The sequence below is a fragment of the Diadema antillarum genome, unplaced genomic scaffold (genome assembly GCF_040938485.1).
Source record: "Diadema antillarum isolate AM-2024a unplaced genomic scaffold, OU_Dant_1.0 scf00000014, whole genome shotgun sequence".
Taxonomy (NCBI): domain Eukaryota; kingdom Metazoa; phylum Echinodermata; class Echinoidea; order Diadematoida; family Diadematidae; genus Diadema; species Diadema antillarum.
This window is the reverse complement of record NW_027270903.1, coordinates 122656-143963: the sequence shown is the minus strand read 5'-3', so window position 1 is coordinate 143963 and position 21308 is coordinate 122656. Positions and strand designations below refer to the sequence as shown.

The window sequence follows — 21308 nt, the reverse complement described above, 5'->3', positions numbered from 1 at the left end:
AGCTCAAAATTGTTTCCAAAAGTCACAATAATGCATAGTTCTGACCCATAACCCAAAGAGTGACTTGGCAAATCAGCCTGCAAGCAGCGTAACATGTAACAATTGGGATTAGTGTGAATGAATCCCAGTCTTCACTCTGAAGATTTCTGCACGCGTGTGAATATCTTTGTGAAAATCTTTGTGAAACTGAAAAACATTGCTAGTATCATGATCACAATCAATGATCACATAATCATCTTCATGATCAGCTACAACATCCCTCATAAATTTACACCAGTCCCATTATATAAATGAGTACCAACAAAATGTTGTATTCAAGCATTCAATTGATCGTGTATAGCACTAGCACAAAGGAATGCATGTTGCATGTGTACAGGAGAATTTGTGCACGCTATGTGAACAATGTTACTTGATTTAAAGCTCGCAAAAACAAAAATATCTTTTAATGAGCAAACATTCATAGTAATCCTATCGAGGTCTGATCATCTTGGAATTTCCAACATCATTAGCAAATAAAATCTCACCCACTTACTCTTACTGGTAGATGCCACAAGCAAACACTGTTCTTGTTACAGAGTTCATATTTTGATATCTTTTCACAAGGCAACTGGAAACTGCCCTGGGCACTAACATTGTACTTAAAAGCAGATTCACAAACCAGTTCAATTTCCCACTGTTGGACTTAGAGATGGCATGATAAGACATATTGTGCAAGAGTCCATTATGTCATTATGCGCAGGTGGGAAATGTCAGAATTAAGAGGGCTCAACTAATGGAGTCCTGATCTTTGAAAATCTCATAATACATTTACTATTCTATCATGGCCATAAAACAAGACTGCTGCTATCAGCAACACATAAATAAGCAAGTGTAATAAGTTAAAAAGCTATGCTACGATTCACAAATTGTCCTATGGATCAAACGCAATCACATATCAAAACATTCTATGACACATTAGATTTCAGTTACACATTTCTCCCGATTTCAATTTCTGATGGAAGCATTATAATCACACATTCACATAATACAGATGTTCAGTCTTTCTAATTAAATCACTTACACTAGACTTGGCATATTCAACAACCAAATAATTTCAAATGCAACTATGAGCAATCAAATATGGCCAAGTCAGCTAACATAGCACTTGGATGGCATTCAACACAGATAGAAGCAGAAAAGAAAAATAAATATATACATACACATCATGACCATGAACATAAAGAAGCCAACATTAATCTCATCCCCAAAAATAGGCTTAAACTTAATAAAAAAAAAATGCCCGCTCTCAACATCAGGAGTTACAAGGAACAGATAAAGGTAGTTCAAGAAAATGCAAGGCTACATGAAGGGAAGAACATCAATTAGCATAATTTCAATCTCCATACAGAGATTCATAACAATCTCCTATTTGCCTTGATATTTAAAAAGAGCCCTTAATCCTTGCAGTTACAAATAACTTTGACATTTGCCTCCACAGCTTTGAGACTGAATGACCAGAATGTTGTAAAAAAAAATGACAACATGAAATCTTTGATTCCAATCATTCAGGAACTCAAGGTATAACACTTCAAACATCTAACACAACCTTTCCATACATTGATCTGTCAGCAACATCTTAAAAAGTGATGTCCAATGCATACAAATTTTCCCTTTTAATATCACAAAAGGACACCTTAAGGCTGCATAATGACTAAAGGGCACTTATATATATCACAACAAAAGGCATTATTATATTATATAGACATTCTTGGTGGGCTTTTTGCAAAGATACTTCAATTTTTCTCCTTATTTTCTAAACCGTTCCCAAAGAGGAGCACAACAATATTCAGCCCTAGAGCACCTAGATGTATAAGTGCAACACTCAGAAGCCATTGAAAAAAAAGATGAAATAGTAAAAAAAACCCAACAACACTTCAACAAGGCAGAACTTACACTAATAACAACAAGAGCATCACTGAAAGCACCATAGCCAACTGGGGGATTTCGTGTCAAATAATGCAATAGTGGTTTAAGCTTAAAAACAAAACAAAAATCAGCAACTTTGATCATCACACAACTAAAATCTTGAACGAATGATATTCAGAATTTTCAAGGCAAAACTAAAAAAAAAAAACCAACAAAAATCAATCAAGGTGAGATTAATCATCTCATGCAAGACAAGTAAATATTGACATACATGTATAATCATGTCATCACTGACATAATATAAAACTCTACTTCAACAATTTCATAGAACACTTTATTACATTATCATCATAAAGAACATGTTTCAGCATACATAGCATATCTAACTGATTGTTTTAATGATGCCATAAGTGCAGCACCTGCAATAAAAGCTTTCCTCCAACAACAAAGAGTTCTCTGTGCAAAAGCAATTAATGGGAACAGCGAACAGACCACCCAGACTTCCGAAACTTCTCCCGAACATGACCCCGGGGAATTTCATAAAGTGTGTTGTCTGACAAATTTGCCAGACAAATTTGCTCTCAGCCAATCAGATGCAAGGATTTCAGTAGCTTATCACAGTTTGTCAGAAAAAAATAAATATCTGACAAAGTGCTTCATGAAATGTCCTGTGGTGCCCATGGGCCTGTTTCACTACGCTCTAACATCAATCCTTAGTTCATTTCAATTTATCTTGGGGACGATTTTGGGATCAATCAGTCCTCAGAAGTTAGGAACTGTTCACTAAGCCATTAGAAACAATATCTTGCATCCACCTTGCCATGTTCTAGAATATTATTATCTTGAATGTCTACACCGTATGTATCCTTCCCAATTAGATCTGATCTGAATCTGTCTGAACTCTGGGTTCATCGTTTGGTTTGAGATAGTTCCCCGCATGTTAGTAAAACAGGACAAAGGTGAAATCCCAGATACAAAATTCTAACCCAACTCATCAATCCCATGCATGAGAAATGATGTTGAACTTAAGTCATGACCATCACAAAATTGATATCAATATTACCACAAAGCTTTTGTCTCGTTGTGATTAAAGCCCTCCATTTGACTAAAAATGACTGACCAATGCTACACAAGCTCTCACAGTAAATGATAGTCATAAAGAAACAAAAAATCATGAGAGCATTTCTTGAGAGCTTGCCATCTAGCAGTCATGATATTTGCATATATGTTGTTTGAAAAAATAAAGACAGAAAGCACACCAGTTTCAGCATTTCAAAACAATACAAATCCTGCAAAGTTCACTTGATATAAAAGATGAACATCAGAACTCAATTTTAATGTCTATAAACACAAATATGAATACTAAATGTATTTAACCTGTTCCATACTGAATTCTGAAATCCCCATAGACTTAATACACATGCCACCAGGTTCCCGTATGGAACAGATTAAGTGCTGTTGAGGACATGAACTTACTGCTCAGAGATAGAGAGATACTGCTGTTTTTCCTAATTTTAAATGTCAAACGAAGTATTAAAAAACAAACAAACAAAAAAGACATGGGATATATATTGGTATAAGCAGCCCTTGAAAATGGTTCCACACACATTAATCTTTATTACGGAAAAAAAAAAAACAAGTGGCAAAGGCATCAACGTATATAACATGACTTTGTAATATTTGACATTATGGTAGCAGCACAAAACTTCAGTCATTATGCACTCTGTAAATGTACTTCTTTTTTACTTCACAGTGCTAAAAAACAAAACAAAACAAAACCACCAGAAATCTTACGTTAAATATCATACGAAACATACATCAAGCACAAACATTGAGAATCAGCACCAATTCTTGATATTCATGTCACAAGAGACAAATATAAAATCATCAAAGAAACAAATATGTAGAGAGACATAAGTACAAGCTATTAAAATGGCCTTTTGCCCAAGTGGACTAGAGGAAAAAGAGTTCACTTCTCAAGTCCACTGGTAACACTCAAATTTTTACCATTCACTTATAGCTAAATGAACAATAAGGGGCTTTATAGCACGTGATAAACTGGATATGCTTTTGAGATTGAACAGGATAGAAAGACACTTTGCCTTGAGAGTTTCTGATTAGGTTTATAGGCAGAGGTGCCTCCAAAATAGTAGGCCTATAATTCCCTGAGGAATGCAGCCTTACAGTGAATAGTATTGTTGGAGGCACCGAGGCTCATAGTTTTACCCATAAACTCGAAATCAGACAGAGTGTAATCTTATTTACTCTACATTTTGGATAAAAAATTTGAATACAAGAAAGAAAAAAAAAAGGCGAGAATTCATGTGGTGGATGCAATGTTTCGGAGGGATCCTTCAGAGACCATACAAAGTAGCGCACAAAGACATCCCACTTGATTTGTGACATCATTTCACAAACAGTGTACTATTTGAAAAATGTCATCATAAAAAGTAACATCATGAACCAAATATGCTGTAGTATACCATGGAGTTTCAAACATACCAACATTTTGAAACAATTGTAAATGCATATAATCACATGAAGTTCTTTCATCCAATCACTAGAGGATACATTTTTGATCCAAATACTGTAAAACCAGAATATTCACTGCATGAAATTTGCAAACCGCCACTGGCATATTCAATGCATTATAGTATAAACAAAACCTATCCCGTGCATTTTAATTTTGCAAATCTTGGCTCTTCGTGAAATTTGTGAAAATTTCATGCACACTAAAATTTATGGTTTTACAGTATATAAAATATAATAGAGAAGAGAAGCGAAAGTCCTTTGGATTAAACCAACATTTAATGGAACCATATTTCAACTTTTATTTCAGAATACACTCACGCAGATAACACATTATGATATCTGTGACAGTGTTTAGATAATCTTTAGTATGGTGGGTAGGGTCTAAAATATCTACATTTTGATCCAACTGAGGGAGACACAAAAATGCTTGAGCAATCAATGTAATTTTATTGTGAGGTAAGGCATTTCTCATGGCACATTCACTCATTAATTATCATGACTGGTTCTTTTCAATACAAAACAAATCCACAGTACCTACAAATCTGCTGTGTGATTTGTCTAGCATTGTTTTATACATACATTGTATGACATTCATAAATCAAAAGTGGGCATGCTTCAATGGTGTTTATAATAAAAAGTAATTTCTCCTTGTCAAATCACCAAAAATAATGTCAAACAGAAGAAAAGAAAACAAGTTCCAATGTCAATACTCTGTTCCCACTTGTCAAGATCCTATTAAGAAGATCATTACTGCACTGATTTTAACATCATCCCTACAAATAATGTCTCGGATCCAGGGTGGGCCTTGTTAAAAACGATGGTAATCAGACTTCCTGCCAACCCATAACCTATTGATTCTGACATATCATAGTTATCCACAGAGATAACACATGGCACACATAGTTAAGCTTAAGCACCCAAGCATAAATGGCAGATCAAAGAAAAAAGAATGAACACAATATGAAGAATGTGCACAGTTTTAAAAAAGCTTTAATATTACTAAAATACTGATTGTCTTCAAAAGTACATGAAGAACCCCCCACAAAAAAAAAAAAAAAAAAGCTCTTGTCAAGGTGTTGGCCCCAAATCTGAATGGCAAAACTTCACATTCCACCCTTATCTTATTGTACTCTTCCCCTACCCAAAATATGGTATGGAATGCAGCTATGATATGATATTTACTTTCTCTGTATGTAAACCCCTCTAAGACTTGCACAATGCCCAATTAAAGTCAACCTCTGGTCCTTACATATAAAATCTAGTAAGAGTTATCGCCAAAGTGCAGAGAATCATACAACTGGACATTCGTGTGGAACAACGCCCAAGAGCTCCTGTGACGACTCGAAAGCTACGTCCACACCGTTGATTGTCAGCCTTCGTATACAGCCTTTGAAACTCACAGCTTCTGGATCGGACACTGCAAGAATGAAGAAGAAAAATGGAAAAACTCTAAGAATTGTATATCAATTATGAAATAGAACATTTTTTTAGCCAGTGCCAAGGTTCTGACTCTCCCCCCCCCCCCCCCCCCGCAAGATTTACAGAGACTTCAGATAAAATATATAGCAATGAAAAGGGATCTATCCTAATTAATAAATACCAGTGAATTCAACGAATTAAAAATCAATAAATAAATTGCAAATTAGCAGAACACATCAGTGAAATTGGGGGGAAATTGGAACAATCCATTTACAAGAATTTCTAAAGCTTTGGGCAAGTCCATGCTTTATCATCACTAGATGGGGAAGCTTTAACAGCTAAGATGTCACAATAGCACCATAAAGAGAATTCCACGTTGTTACTTCCTAGCATAATGACAGAGCTCTTAACTTACTCCTACAGAACGCAGTGAGGATGACATTAACCTAAACATACATCTGTAACAAGTTGAGGGAATGGGTATGTCTCACAAGCTCTATTTGTATACCGAGATTTCAACAACTTTATAAGAACTAATATCAAAGTGGATTGAACGGTATTCTTACAAACACTTAGTATGACCCTTCCTTGCAATTACAACCACAAAAAAAGAAAGAAAGAAAGAAAGAAAAGGATTGTTATCCCTTCATGTCCTCTGCCTTAATAAGAAAAACACACATTTTTAGCTGTTTGATGATTTCCTTCATCTGGCAATCAATTGAAAAATATCAAATGTGTAAAATCGATTGCCCAACCACTGTCGAATAGGTAACAGGGTTCTTGTGTGGGCACAGACAGGGGCCAATACTTAAGACCCAGATCCAATGGCTTTGCTTCCTGTGGTGAGAAGGGGTGGCATTGCCAGAAACCTTTAGGTGCTAGAAAGGTTAATGCAGGGGCAAAAACAAGGAGAGTGACTCACAAGGATTTCCACCCACAAAGAAAGAGTAGCGCTCTTCTTCTGGAAACATCAGGGTACCCCGCAGGTTGTTCGCCATGACACCGTCCACCGCCAGCTTCCATAGACCCTCGTTTTCCATCACCAGCACGGTGTGCCATTCGTGGTCGCACACCGTGAAGTTGTCGCCGTCGCCAAAGCTGATGTCCGCCATCCTGCGCCCAGTAAAGAGCTTCAAAAGCACCTATGTTGGTGTGGAGGAAAGAAACAATGGAGGCATAGTAAGAGATCATCAAAGCAAATATACGCATTGTACAGTACTGTAAAACACGATATTTTTGTGGCATGAAATTTTTGCGAATTGGAGCTGTAATTGTGAAATTGTAGGAAGGCATCAATTTCTGGTTTTTCGATTGTGCTAACTCTTCAAGCACTTTTCTTCAATTGGAATGAATGAAAAACCAATCCTTTGTGAGTCACATGTTCACATACAGTCAACCTTGCCTACGTGGACCTTGCTCAAGTTTAAGAATTGGCGAGGTCAAAGAAAATTCCACCCCTAGTTGGGGGATATAAATGTAACGATCTACTGTATTAATAGAAATTCAGGTGAGTCAAATGATTTTCTCGGATTACTGTATTACTCACTTTGGATTAGATTTAGGTGACTGTATGTAATTCAGCAACTACCAAGAGTAATGGCACAACATGGCTGCCACCTTTGATTTGGGACTGAGAAAGGGATATGAAGATTCTTTAATGTGTATTAGACTAACCTGGTCTTCTACCACCTGCAGTGATATTCCAACTCCATCAGGATTGGTGCCGGCGAATAGGACGCCCTCTCTCAGCGTCGTGCGGAAGGTAACGATGAACTCAAAGTTTGCTCCAATCGTCTGATCCTCAGCTGTCGTAAAGCAATAATTTTACATAAGTTTATCTCAAGATAACAGCAAAACATAGAAATATATAATCACAGAATTTAAGATGAAAGTAAGCATTAAAAAAAAATGCTGCTATGATCAGAAATGGTAAGAAATTTTCTTTCTTCTGAACATTTGCGCTTTGTTATTGTTTTTGTTTTGTAATCATTATGAAAATGAGAAGACCACAAAGTGGAGAATCAACACTTTGTGTGAAAATGTCTAATCGACTGTCATTCACTAAAATATCTGTACATGAGAATCAGCTGGTACAGTTGTGCAAAATGTGGTCCTGAGATTTTTAAGAACATGAAATAAACTCAGCCTAACTCATTCTAAAGAATTCGGATTTTGATCTGTCAAGTTCTTCAATGCAACAACCTGACTGCTGTTCGAACCACAGAAATTGCAACTGATGAAAGACATCAAAATAAGTGCTTGGATACGCAGAATCAGTTGGTACACTGTATTTGCTTGATAATGCCAAGGAGATCCAACTACTATCAATGTATATTTCAAGAATTATCCTGGTGAAAAACTTCAGTCTACTTGCCACTGGTTCCATACTCAGTAACTTACTACACCACTCACTGGTATGTAGCGCAGAAGGGTGGAACTTGAATATTGTAAGACTGCCTAAACTAATTACCCACTTTGGTCAGGGTCAACCTAGCTGACAAGACGTGGAATGCTTTCTAAAACAGGAGCACATAAAGAATGAGAATTTGATTCCGTAGTGGCTAGTTGTTTGAAATTTACCTAGGAGAGCATGCCCGATCCCCTGAAAATAATTTCCAGACTCAATGTTGGTGTAGCAGGTGAAGACGCCATAGGAATTGTTGGACTTTGTCGTCAGATCAACCTCAATGGTATTGAGCTGAAACTTCCTGATACACCCATCAAAGCTTGTCTGTGGATGACAAATATTGCAATGGAAAAAAAAAAGAGATGATAAACAATGAGAAGATAGATACAGTCGTAGGTAAGAAGGCAGCTGAGTAGAATGAGTACATCGTAAGTAATTCTGGGCCCTGTTTTATGAAGAGCTAGAATTGATTATATAGTTGATTTCAACTGTAAGTTTATGGCAGCCTGTGTGGAAAGGAAAATTGAAATCGATTTTATCTTTTAATAAAACGGGGCCAAATGTACGAGGATGTCAACGTTTCCTTGTGGTTCCTTCTCTGTGTCAATCAATCAATCAATCAATCAATCAATCAATCAATCAATCAATCAATCAATCAATCAATCAGTCAATGTCAATCAATCAATCAATGTCAATCACATACAGTGTACAAATGAAGGTGGATTACTTCCTTTGTAAACCACATTGGTGCTGAATGTACTTTACTGTAATTTGTGCAGCTGTTTTATGAGCATTTAACTTTAACCCTTTCTCAGCCCAACTTACAAAGCTATTTCATCAGCATTCAATATTCATCCCCACTTGACCCAGCCCACTCTGGTAAAGCAATGTGCCTAATCCCAATGGGAATACCATGTTGATGCAATAGGGATTGAAGGATTAGATAATCTCTATATTCACTGACAATTCATTTTCAGACATTTGTGCCAACTGGCAAGAAGGCACCCCAGCATGAGCACAAAATGGCAAACAAAGCACAATACGTCGGCCGAGAACCAGAAGGGCACTATCACGTACCAAGATTTGAGCGTAAATAAAAATAAAACAATCAATATTCATGAAATAAAAAGTTTATTCAATCAAAAGAGCGTAGATTATAAAGCATTGTTCGAGATCCAATCATCCAGTGAATTAGCATTCTCATGGTTTTGACTTTTTTTAATTCAACTGAATTCTTTTTTGAATTTTACTGAAACTGAAATTCAATTTGAAATTGACATCATACAAGAGATCAGGCTCTACACTGTGATACCAATATGTCAATATCCCCAAAACCGTGATAATGCCCTTCTGCTTCTCAAGCAGTGAATTATTATCATCAGTCTTCCCAAAACTCAGCCTTACCATATAATTGAGTCAATCCATGGGCATGACAGGAGGAACAAATTTACATACATGCCAGGGTAATACATAAAGGTTAGAAGGATTATATAACCCCAATTTATGGATGGGTAGCTTCAAAACAACTGCACCCACTGGCTTAGAGAGAGCAAACCAGCCAGATGCGCCAATGCTGGGCGCAACATACATGACGTCAGTGAGAATTGTGAAACCCTCGCATTTCTCACCGTATCAAGATACTCTGAGTCCTTATTTGGTGGGAGTCCTCCAATGTATATCGGTGATTCGATGTTGAGTCGCTTCTTGCCATTGTCAAACTTCTTCCTCTTGCGCTTAGTCCCATCCACTTGTAGTGATGCGGTCTTCCTGTTCCGGGAAACCTCAATCTGTATAGGAGTGAAAGATGTTTGAATGCAGAAACTGAACACAGAAGCAGCCGGTGTGCTGTGAATAGTTCTATTGAGAACTTATTTCATTGCATACTACCAGATGATAATCACTTGTAATTTTATTTAATTAACTCATTAATTAGTTAACTTAACTAACTCTCTAAAAACATGGTTTTTTATGCGCACTGTATTGTTTGTAATAAAGCTTTGTTCTATCGGCCTGCCATGGCTTTGTGCCAAATCACAAAACACTGAAGATGATTTAAACGTATGACAAAGACATACAATAAGAATCCATTCAGTTTGACGAACGACAGTGTTTCAATTCCAGGCTTACTGTTAAAAAAGAGAATCTGTAAATTTTTTTTTTTTGTGTGGACATATTCAAACAGTTTTGCTTGTAGTATACCCTCTTATTGGAACAATGATGTCCGCCGCCCACAGCACTGTAGTAGACAAACTTGAACTCCAGGAAACTCTTGTAGAGTTGGATACCATCTATAACTTTAAACCCTATATTTTGCTATTCCTTAATCACACACAATGAGTGAAAGAAGGCAAACTGAAATATGAGACACCAACCAGTAATGAAGCACTGTTATTGGATGTGCATGGCCATAAAGTATGACTTAAAAATGTATGTATGTAACCTACTATTGTCTGATCATGTCACCAGTACATGATTTCCACAGAACTGCAAAACATGAAACATATGTGGCGTGAACCTTTCACAGATGGCCTTTTTTGCGGCACAAAACTTTCGCAAACTGTCACTGGTGAAGCATTGTTTTGACAAAACCTTTTGTGTTCATTTTAATTTCACTAATTCTCGGCTCCTCACCACATACGTGAAAGTTACATGTGCTTGAGAAAATGTCTGGTTTTACAGTAATCACTGCAGTCCATAGTCAATGGGTTGCCATGGCACCCTTCTGGTGGGAGGGGCTAAACAAACACAACAGCCATGAATGCCAACCAAAGTGGGACTTACTGTGTGCCAGAGTCCATCGTCGATGACAAAGTCGGAATCGAGTAAGGTGGGTGAGTTTCCGATCTTGATGTAGAGGAGAACAAAGCCGTTCATGAGTTGCAGGGCCGCCGAGTACTTCTCATTGCTGTTGGCCATGTAGAAAATGAGGCCTTCTTTTTCTACCGTCTTCAACTCTATGGTGATTTCAAATCTATCAAAGAAAAAGAAACAGGAAGGAGTAGAAGATTAATAGTTGGGAATGAACATGTGCAAATAAATTGTTTCCATGGTAACAGAATGTAAAGAACAGTGTCTACTTCTCTTACAGCTGAACAGCAAAAGTAGGTGTTGAATGGTACAGGTTAAGGGGGAGGGGGGGGGGGGGTGGGGTTAAGAACTCTAATAATTCATTCCAATTTCCAGGAACCGAAGTGTAATCACCTGTAGTTTCCACGACAGCCAAGATTGAAGCACTCAACACCGAGCTACAATCTTGAATCAACTGTCAATTCCACTTGTTAAATATGCTTCATCAAACATCCCCTTGGAGGAATACAAGAACATACATACTCATCCTACTTGAAACCTCCAGTGTGTCTTTTTGGAGGCATACAGTTAATTGCTCATTTCACTCTAGGGCATTTTTTAATGCATCCGTGTACAGTTTTGTGCCTGTCATTTGTGCAAAAATTCACTTCACTTTAATGAAAACTGCATCAACACAAAAAGCTGACAGCAGTCTAAATGTACGGCATGATGTCTTCAAATGAGGTCAATGACCTTGCAGCGTGACAAGTTGTATATACGTATGCTTGAGGCAAACCATACAATCCATTTTTAAATGGACCTGTTTCCTGACAGGTACAGTTAAAGGGAAAACATAGCTTCCATATATGCCTGCAGAATTGTCGAGTTGCGCTCTAAAATGTACATGTACTGAAGAAATGTGTGAAGTAACGATTTGATTACACAATTTCAATGGGTAATGACAAAAATGCAACATATGAACCAAAAATGTTTGCCGGAAGTACTATGTATACAGTTTCAGAGCTTACTCAAATGTGGTTGTACTGCATAATTCTTAATACTGTAAAAGTGGAAACTTTTCACGGTGTTGAAATTTTCGCACATTTCGCGCAACCAGAAACTAGTGCAAAAATAAAAGCGTGCATATATTTTTGTTTGCTATATGTTCCAGTAGTTGATGTCTTGATTCCGCAAAATTAAAAACATGTGAAACTCTTCCCACCCGGCTGAGCGCGAAAAATTAGTCGTGCAAAAATATCCACTTTTACAGTAATGGATTATTATGTTAATAGATAAATCGAGTTACAGCAGTATCAAGTAATCTTCCACACTACTGTGAATCTCATGCAGCTCGTTGGAAAAAAAGTGATATCACTGCTGAGCATGATCAATCATCATTGATACATACAATACAAATAATCAAATCAAATCAAATCAATCAATAAGATGTTTTTTCTCCAATCTCTTCGGTAGGCCCATATGTTTTCCCCCTCTAATCAAGACCCTGGCACTTGTACAGCCTCACTGCAGACTGCTCAAGAAGAAAAAGAAGGAAGCGCTCCAAGATGCATATGTCATCATGAAGCCATCTGGACTACGTTCATACATAATGGTAAGGTTACTGTTGGTCATTTGCCTCACTATGTCATCCTTTTTTTCTAACCCTTTTTGTTTTTTGTACATGGAACTGCATATTTGTTGGTGTTGGCCATTTGTCTTGGATGACCTTTACCCAAGATTTAGCTAGGCATGGTCAGATAAATATTATACCATCACTTGCGAACTCTTTTTCTCTGGAGACATGCCCTAACACTGCTTTTTTTTTTCTTTTTTTTTTAAAGGCTAAAGGGTTTTAGGTAACTGAAACTGATGTTTATCATCCTCTCATTCTGGATAGGTCAAGAATACTGGTGGTATCTGGACACAAATCTGTGGCATTACCAAACTTGTTATGACATTGCCCTCATTGTTTTGATCAGGCAACACTCTAGTAGGAGTGAAGTCATACATGGCAAACAACTCAAATCTGTCTCCTTGCGGGATTCACTGATGAACAGCAAAAGATCAAAATACTCCCACTCCAAGATTCTTTGTACGCATGAAATGATGATCAACGGAAGATCAAAACACTCCCATCCCAAGATTCTTTGTACACATGAAACAGAGTTTGCCATTATTAATATAGATAACGCTCTGTTGTACACCCTTGTACTGTTTACCTTTAGGAGCAGTGATTATAACAATGTTCAAGATATCACATTTAATGCATATATGTGTAAGTCAGTTGCATTACAAAACATCCTACAATGCAAAAATTTTGCAATAAAGCCTAAAATATAAGGAGATAACACTACTTTTCTCAATAAACCATACCTGTAGACGGTTTAGTCTAGAAAATTTTTTCATTATACTTATTGTTCACATTTTGTATATTTAACAATACTTAACATTGATTATTGATTAAGCTTTTTACATTGGTTGTTGCTATCACTAACTCACACTTTAGAACTATTCTGAAGCACTTAAAGCTGGGTTTTTGTTTTATCAGCAAATGGTAAATTATCCCTTTAATTTTGCACTCGCAAATCTGGTTCTTTTTTGTGTCCATGAGATATAAATATTCCTCCTTGCCTCACATTCATCCCAGCCTCATCTCTTCTCTGACATGAACCAGAAGCATATAAGTTATATATTGTTGATCTGTAATGTATTAAAATTCATCATGGATATTTCTTTCTAGCAGCCTAGGAATGAACCCTTGTAACCCGTTGAAGACGGACTGATTTTGCTACAACACGCATTTCCCATAGACCCTATCCGAGTATACTTGGGACTCCTCCTCAACGGGTTAAGTTTCTTTGGCAGTTAAACTGTATTTGATAAGCACAAATGCATACAACACCACATGTCACCAACAGTGGTGTCAAGGCTGTACTTTATTACCAAAACTTAATATTTTTTATGATCAATTGTTATCGTTACTGCTACCAGCATGCCAGAGATTCATGTCTTGTCAACATCGGCAGACGACACCAAGATGCCATCAATGGACCGAGTTTGTCAAAATCGTATTAATCTTCTCAGCATCTATAGTCAGTTGGGTGGGACTTTGCAGATGAAGATGGTGCTATGAAGTATTCATTTACATCATCACATACCTGTCTCTCATCATCACTTAAAGGTCCTGTTCACCTTTGGGAACAGTGATTAAAAAAAATGATAAAGATATCACATTTGATGCATATGTGTAGGTCTATTGTATCACAAAATGTCCTACCATATAAAATTTTTGCAATAAAGCCTGAAATATATAACCGCTCAAGATTGCGGTTCCATCATATTTCACAAGTTATAGAGAATTGTCTTATGTACATTATGTATGCTGACACACTTTCTGTTCATGACCCGACTTATAACATATTTTGTATCTTGCTTGGTTTGTATTCTTCTTTAGATGTATTTTGATGTCAAGTGAAATATGAAAATAAACGTGCTGGAACTGTTCACTGTGTCTTAAGTGCAAGACCAGTGCAGTTTCAGTTATTCAATTCAGTTATTCAAATATAAGGAGATATCAGTATTTTTCTCAATAAAACCGTAACTGTAGACTGTTTAGTCTGGAAACATTTTTATTATAACTGTTGTTAACATTTTGTGTATTTAGCAATACTTAACATCGATTATTTATATGGATTCAAATTTTTACAGTAGTTGTTTCTATTCCTATCTCACATTTTAGAACTATTCTAAAGCACTAATGCTGGGTTTTTGTTTCATCTGCAAATGGTAAATTATTCCTTTAAAGTTGCTGATTTGAGATTTTCATTGTGGGCGAATTCAAATCAGACATGTGCTAGCTGTGCATGCAGGCGGTGCACATGTAATCAAGATGTTTTATAAGTGGGACACGTACGCCAAGATGACACACAAGCAAGGAAGCTTAAAGACGTCATCATTAATCATCGATTCACGTACATGTATTTCTGCACGCAATCAGAATCTTTCAAAGTACTTCTGATTAAACTTTTTTCTGAGGGTGGACTTTGGGTGGAAGATGGCATCATTAAATAACTCCTGCCAAAAAAGCCAACCCTACAGGAAAGTTGATGACATTGCTTGTAGATGAGATGCAACACTATAACAACACACTGTGCTCTGTGGTAATGATCATGGTACCAGCCCCATCTGTTTCTTCATCACCATCCATTGTTATCTAATGTCAGCAAGCTTGAGATATGCAATAGATGCAATCATATCTTTCACTCCCTATTGTTTTTTGTCCCCCCCCCCCTTGCAGATGATTACAGCTCCACATCTGACACAAGATCATAGCCTATGGCACATGGACTAACCACCCATTAAAACATGCAAAAATGGTGCACGTCATCCATTTTTTATAGACTTGACAAAGGTTCGTAAAGATTTTGCCCTTGATGCACCACAGGATGCCAAGGTTATATAGAAGAAGGATTTTTTTTTGGTTGAATATTTGCTCTAAAGAAAAGGAGATGAGCTCACAGAATTAACATGAAATTATCAACATCAAATGCACAGAGGAAATATACATATTTGTACAGAACTGTATGACACATCTTACAGGAAGTCTCAGTCATAATTTTGGTGTACATAGTAAACCCAACATGTGGTTCCTTTGTAATAAATACATACAAAAATATCATACTTGGTTGATAACAGTTGCTATCTATAGATAGTAGGCCTACATTTACTGAAAATCAGGAAACAAAATAAATAAATAAATCCTGTTAGATGCAACTGTCATTGTACTCAATTCTGTTCTGTATCACTTTCCAATGTATAGGTATCTTTATTTGAGCAAGCGATCGGACAGATGATATCATCAACCTGTCAAAATGAATAATTCAAGATTCAACGAAAGCAAAGAATGGTACTGCCGACGTCTCGCCTCGCCTTCCTAGAAACCAGGCCATGGTGGCAGACAGAGCGTGCGAAGGGTGGAGAGCCACGAAAATCAATATAGATATACTGACGTGTATCAACCTATCATCCTCGCAGAAAATCAATAGAGAAGTATGGACCTGGGTATCAGTTCCAGAGAGCTGGACATTGATGCGTTCGGCCACAGTGAGCGAGTCCAGCTGATGAAGCAATTCAAATGTATAATGTCATTACGACTGACCGATTGATCTGGACTTTGGTCCACTGAGAAAAGCTATCTCGTGGGTAAAGCCATGGTTAGCTGCATTTTGGTGAAATGGTGCTAACCATGGCTTTTTTTTTAGAAGACCCTTTCAACGTATTGCAAATAAATTCTATATGGCGGATTTTAAATTTTGAGCCCTTTAGAGAACTATGCTTTACCTTTAAAGGGAGTACTGTACAGTGCTGGTTGAGGTGAGGATTCAGCTTGTAACGTTTTGCGAGATTTTTAGAAACCACTCTATGAAATGTTAAAGAACATACAATTTAAAGGGGAATTAAAAATTCATTTGATGAAAATCGGTTTTCAAATGACTGAGATATCTAAAAAAAAAGGTAAAACAAAGAGATCCGAATAAAAGTCATGGCCTTTCAATTTTATTAGGATTGCTTTTTTGGATATCTAAGCCTTTCAGGCCAATTTCATTAAAATAAGTATTGAATCCTTCTTGAAATCACATGCTCTTTCATATTTCATAAGAGATTTCTCATTATCTCACTTAAAATGTTGCGAACCTGAATTCTCACCTCAACCAGTACTGTACAGTCCCTTCAAGATTAATTCTGTGTTTAATTCTAAAATGCCACCACAAAGTCAAATTCCCCCTTATTCTGTTGTGGTCATATGGTACATTAATAATATAGAATGACATGTGTGCAGATTTAGCCAAGGAATACAAACAAAATCTGGTAAACAGCATCAGCAATACAGCATATACCCCACCTAAGAATAAAAATGAAAAAACAACAACAACAACAACAACAACAAACAAACAAACAAAACAGAACAACAAAAAAACACACCCACATAATTCCTAATCTGCTTGTTAGCATCAAGTACAGTCTTCAGTATGGCTTGATCATTTTGTGTCTTAATAGTTTCACTCCATATACAATCAAGAAAGTACAGGAATATGGGTCATTAGTCATCAAAACTTAATGAAGCCAGTTTTATTCGGAGCAAAGTCTAATTAAAGGAATTGTGCCAGTGGGGTGGGATGGGGGTATGAAAAGATGGGAGAATTGTGAATTGTGATTGCCAACACTCCCTATACAAGAAGCAATCTTCACACAAAATGACCAATAATCAATTTCTTTAACACTTTCACTGCCAGCCAAAGAGTCTGGGTTGTGTTTCACGAAGGAAGGCCTACCCTAGCATAATCCAGTGGAGTCTAAGAGGTTAATGTTTTATTGATTGCATTCTCTGATAAAGTCTATCTAGATCACGTCGCACACAAAACTCAATTATCTTTAATGAGCTTGGTAATAGTGTGACTTTGCTCTCTTTATCACCTTCACTGGCTCGCATTAATGTACATGTAGAGTAGATACCAGGATGTCTACTAAAGGAGTACACATGTTTGATGGGATATTGACCCCTGTCTTTTACACTAACTACCCGGCTATGGGCAAGGAGGTTATGTTTTTGATGGCATACTTGTTTCCAAAGTAACTAAAAGTGTTGTGAATGGATTTGGATGAACAGAAAAAAAATTAAATAAGGAACAGATACAATTATATAATTCAATTTTGGTAGTGATCTGGAAATTTTTATGAATTTTTGAAGGATTTTTGAACTTTTGGGAGATAGGGTCAATGAATTTAGGAATTCAAGCTGCGCGTACACTGTATTTGTGGTTTGCATACGTGCACTAAAGCGCGTACTCTGCTCAAAGCACTGTGTGGCAGGAAGCTGATGAGGTTAATGCAAGCCTTCTTTATCATTTAAAAATTGGGCAATTCTTATCATGCGTAAATGGGTGAAAATGAGCTGCTTGGCAGAGGTCTGCACTCTCCAAGAACTTTTCTTGTCTTCTTAGTGCATTATTCTTTGCAGGTCAATTCAATTCTTTCTTTCTTTCTTTTTTTATATCTATGAGAGAAATACTGTAAAGTTCCCCTCTCACAGCTTCATTGAGTTTAAAGTATATTTTTTCAGTTTCTGCAACTTAATCTCCTTTGTATAAGGTTGCATGATGAGATGAGGAGATTAGGTTGAATTTTGACAGGTTTGTAAACAAAGGAACTTTACTTGAGAAGGCAAGAGTATCAACTAGAGTCTTTTCGTCGAGGGAGTGTTTTCTCTATGGGAGCACAGAGTTTTATGTCTATTTTGCATTAGCACTCGCAGAAGCCAGATGTTCTGGTTAATCGGGTCTATACACTCATTTAGTATTGCCCAATTAGCAAGATGGGGATGATTATGTCGTTCCTTCTCTCAAAAGGCATGGATATTTTGGGCTGTGGTGATGTAATCATCAGGCATTACCGCAAAGTTCACTATTTCAGTATAGTTATTTGACCTTTACTTCTTATCAAAAGGAAAGGGAGAGTAAGTTTGATCTTAGACCATCACAATTGACTAACTCGAATTTCTAAAAAGACATATTCAAAATAACAAAGTAATATTTATTTCCTTCAATACCAAATCATTACAATTAAAACTCATAGAAATAATGACAATTAATCAATATTCAGAGAGAAAAGTTTGAAGGCTGTTGTGATAAAGCTAGTTGCCATTGGCATTTGCTACCATAACTGCATGTCTTCTTCTCTTTTATATTTTAGGCTCTTATTTTTTTTTTATTTACATGTTATGTTCTGTACATATTATACATATATAATGTCTATGTTTGTGCATTTCTTTTTAAAGAGATGGGAAATGAATTTAACTGAATTTTAGGCAATGCTATCTTCCATTGAAGTATAATGTCCTCCATACAAGGTTCACTTTTATCTTTTGTTGTTGTTATAGTTGTTAAAATGCTGATGGTGTCATATATTGTGCTGACCAATAGCTCCACTATTATCTCAATGAGAATATTGTGACAGACAGGTACATTACCTTTTCATCAACACAATGCATTTTCCTCTAATAAACTACAAGAAGCAGATTTCTCTTTTAAAGATCCCTTGGATATGTGGTGTAAATAAGATAATCTGCTTTTGCACTCCAGCAGTCTAAGCAGGTATAACTATTTCTAGCACAGCGGCATTGATCTCTGTACAGGGCCCATTGTTATTCTGTGCACATTATCCTTACTTTGTCCAGTCGCTTTTCCCCTGCTTGCTTTGATCTTGACCCCCAAATGATAATGGTGTCTTTAAACCACTTCAGCAGCCCCTTGTGTCATGAATAAAAGATAGCTGGGGGATATTGCTCACTCCCTTTACATCATCTGTACACAAGGAGGCCCAAGTTTGTGCTTTGAATTGTGTAATGTCCATGTATCCTGGTGGACCTGTCTAGATTTCAAAGCTGTGTTCACTTCTCAAAAATATACACCATCTTCTTTAAATGATTGAGCAAGTACCTGGGGGCACACTAGTTTAGGGAATTGTCCTAATATATATGTGGGCTCAGCAGATGCAGAAAGTTGAGTGAAAACACTTGATAAAAGTTCTGAGGAAAATCAGGCAATCCATTCAAAGGCACTTCCAATCTACGTTCAGACAATGATTTTCACTTTTTATTAGCTTTAAAATCACTACCACTTGTCACGTTTGAAATTTGACAAAAGTAGCTCATCACTAAAAAATTTTTCGAGGAGGAGAATGCATGAGCTTTGAAGGGATAGTACAGTATTGGTGGAGATGAGAATTGGGCTTTTAATTTTTTGTGAGATACCAAGAAAACACTTATGAAATAGTACAGAGCATACCATTCTAAGAGGAATTCAAAGTTTATGTGATGAAAATCGGGTTTGGAATGACTGAAACATCCAAAAACAAAGTAAAACAAAGTGATCGTAAAAAAGTGTGGGTCCCACACTTATTACAATCGCTTTGTTTTGGATATCTCAGCCATTTCAAAACCAATTTTCATCATATAAATGTTGAATTCCTCATAGAATTACATGCTCATTCATATTTCATAAGAGGTTTCTCATTATCTCACCAAAAAATGTTAGAAACCTGAAATTAGGTCTCAACCAAAACTATACGATCCCTTTAACAGACACTGGCATATTTTCAGGTTGTGGCACACTTATGTTTTATTTAAAGATAGCTGGTGTTTTTTTTTGCCAAGAAATTGCCAGAGTCTGAGAAAACCTCAGGGCAATTCCGCGGTTAGTAACGTTACATTTGAACAAATTTAGATATTTGTTTTTACTACTAAATTACCATTTATTCATTTCAAGTCAAAATTATGACAAAAACATGTTCATCTTTCCCAGGTTTATGATACAGAAAAAAAATGGATACAATCCACGAAATATTAGAATTGCTATGGCAACTTAAAGGGCTGGTTAGTAATGTTACGAAAAAAGGACATGACAAAAAAATCAATGACTTGTAACAAAAAGTGTGCAAAAATTAAAGTTACTTCAAACAAAGTGTTGCATTAATTTCAATTATCGCATCATGACAAATGTTCACACAAATTTTTTTAGCAGTTCGACCAATAATTTCTTAGCTAGACCCCCAAAAGCATGGTTAGTAACGTTACGGTTAGTAACGTTACATTTGTCCGGAGTAATTCCGCAGGTCATTTCACCCTTTTGTAATTGACAAAATGTCACATGACTTCTGGAGTACTTAAATGTATTCATCTTTTACCCTTTAGCAAAACTTTGAGGAAAAAATTTCAAAGGAACCCACTGTAATTTGCATTTAAGTGAATTTCAGCGTCCCCAGTCCCACATGTACATTTTCAATGATGGTTTTAGATCTCGCAAAATCAATAAATATGAAAAATAAAATCTACTGAATTTGAAAGACCTTAATGATTGGTGAACATCCATGGCATTAGTTGAAACCTAAATTAAAGAGTATGATAAAGAGGCACATTTCTTTTGTCCATGTCATGTCCACCTAACTGCGGAATTGCCCCTCACAAGATTCTTTGCTGCCATGAAAGAAACGTACGTGTATGTATGCAAGCAATCTAGGAACATGAAGCAATACCTCACGAAGATGTCAGACTAGATTAGTAACTATGGCAACAACTTTGTGAGAAGTCTCTGCTCAGAAGAAAGGAATTGAGGACTACATATTATCAAGATGTTTATGGTAGTATGGTATCCATTATTTATCATTTCCTGGAATTACATAGGATACAGGGACAAGTTTGTAA

The 21308-nt window shown here is 36.5% G+C and overlaps 1 protein-coding gene across 1 annotated transcript; it reads right to left on the bottom strand.

Moving 5' to 3' along the window:
* Positions 1-5726: 5726 nt before the first annotated feature.
* LOC139721601 (laminin subunit alpha-4-like) lies at positions 5727-11778 on the bottom strand. The gene is made up of 7 exons (XM_071632935.1): positions 11774-11778; positions 11045-11234; positions 9892-10050; positions 8437-8587; positions 7531-7661; positions 6779-6998; positions 5727-5854 (listed from the first exon to the last, which is right to left on the bottom strand). Exons 1-7 carry the CDS (start codon positions 11776-11778, stop codon positions 5727-5729), a joined length of 984 nt encoding a protein of 327 aa, XP_071489036.1.
* Between the last annotated feature and the right edge of the window lie 9530 nt (positions 11779-21308).

What these genes read in the sequence shown, in the direction of transcription:
- LOC139721601 (XM_071632935.1), bottom strand. An exon ending in ACGATGGACTCTGGCACACA is followed by an intron (nt 10,051 to 11,044) that starts GTAAGTCCCACT and finishes ACTCCTATACAG; the next exon opens with ATTGAGGTTTCCCGGAACAG. An exon ending in ACTCAGAGTATCTTGATACG is followed by an intron (nt 8,588 to 9,891) that starts GTGAGAAATGCG and finishes TGTCATCCACAG; the next exon opens with ACAAGCTTTGATGGGTGTAT.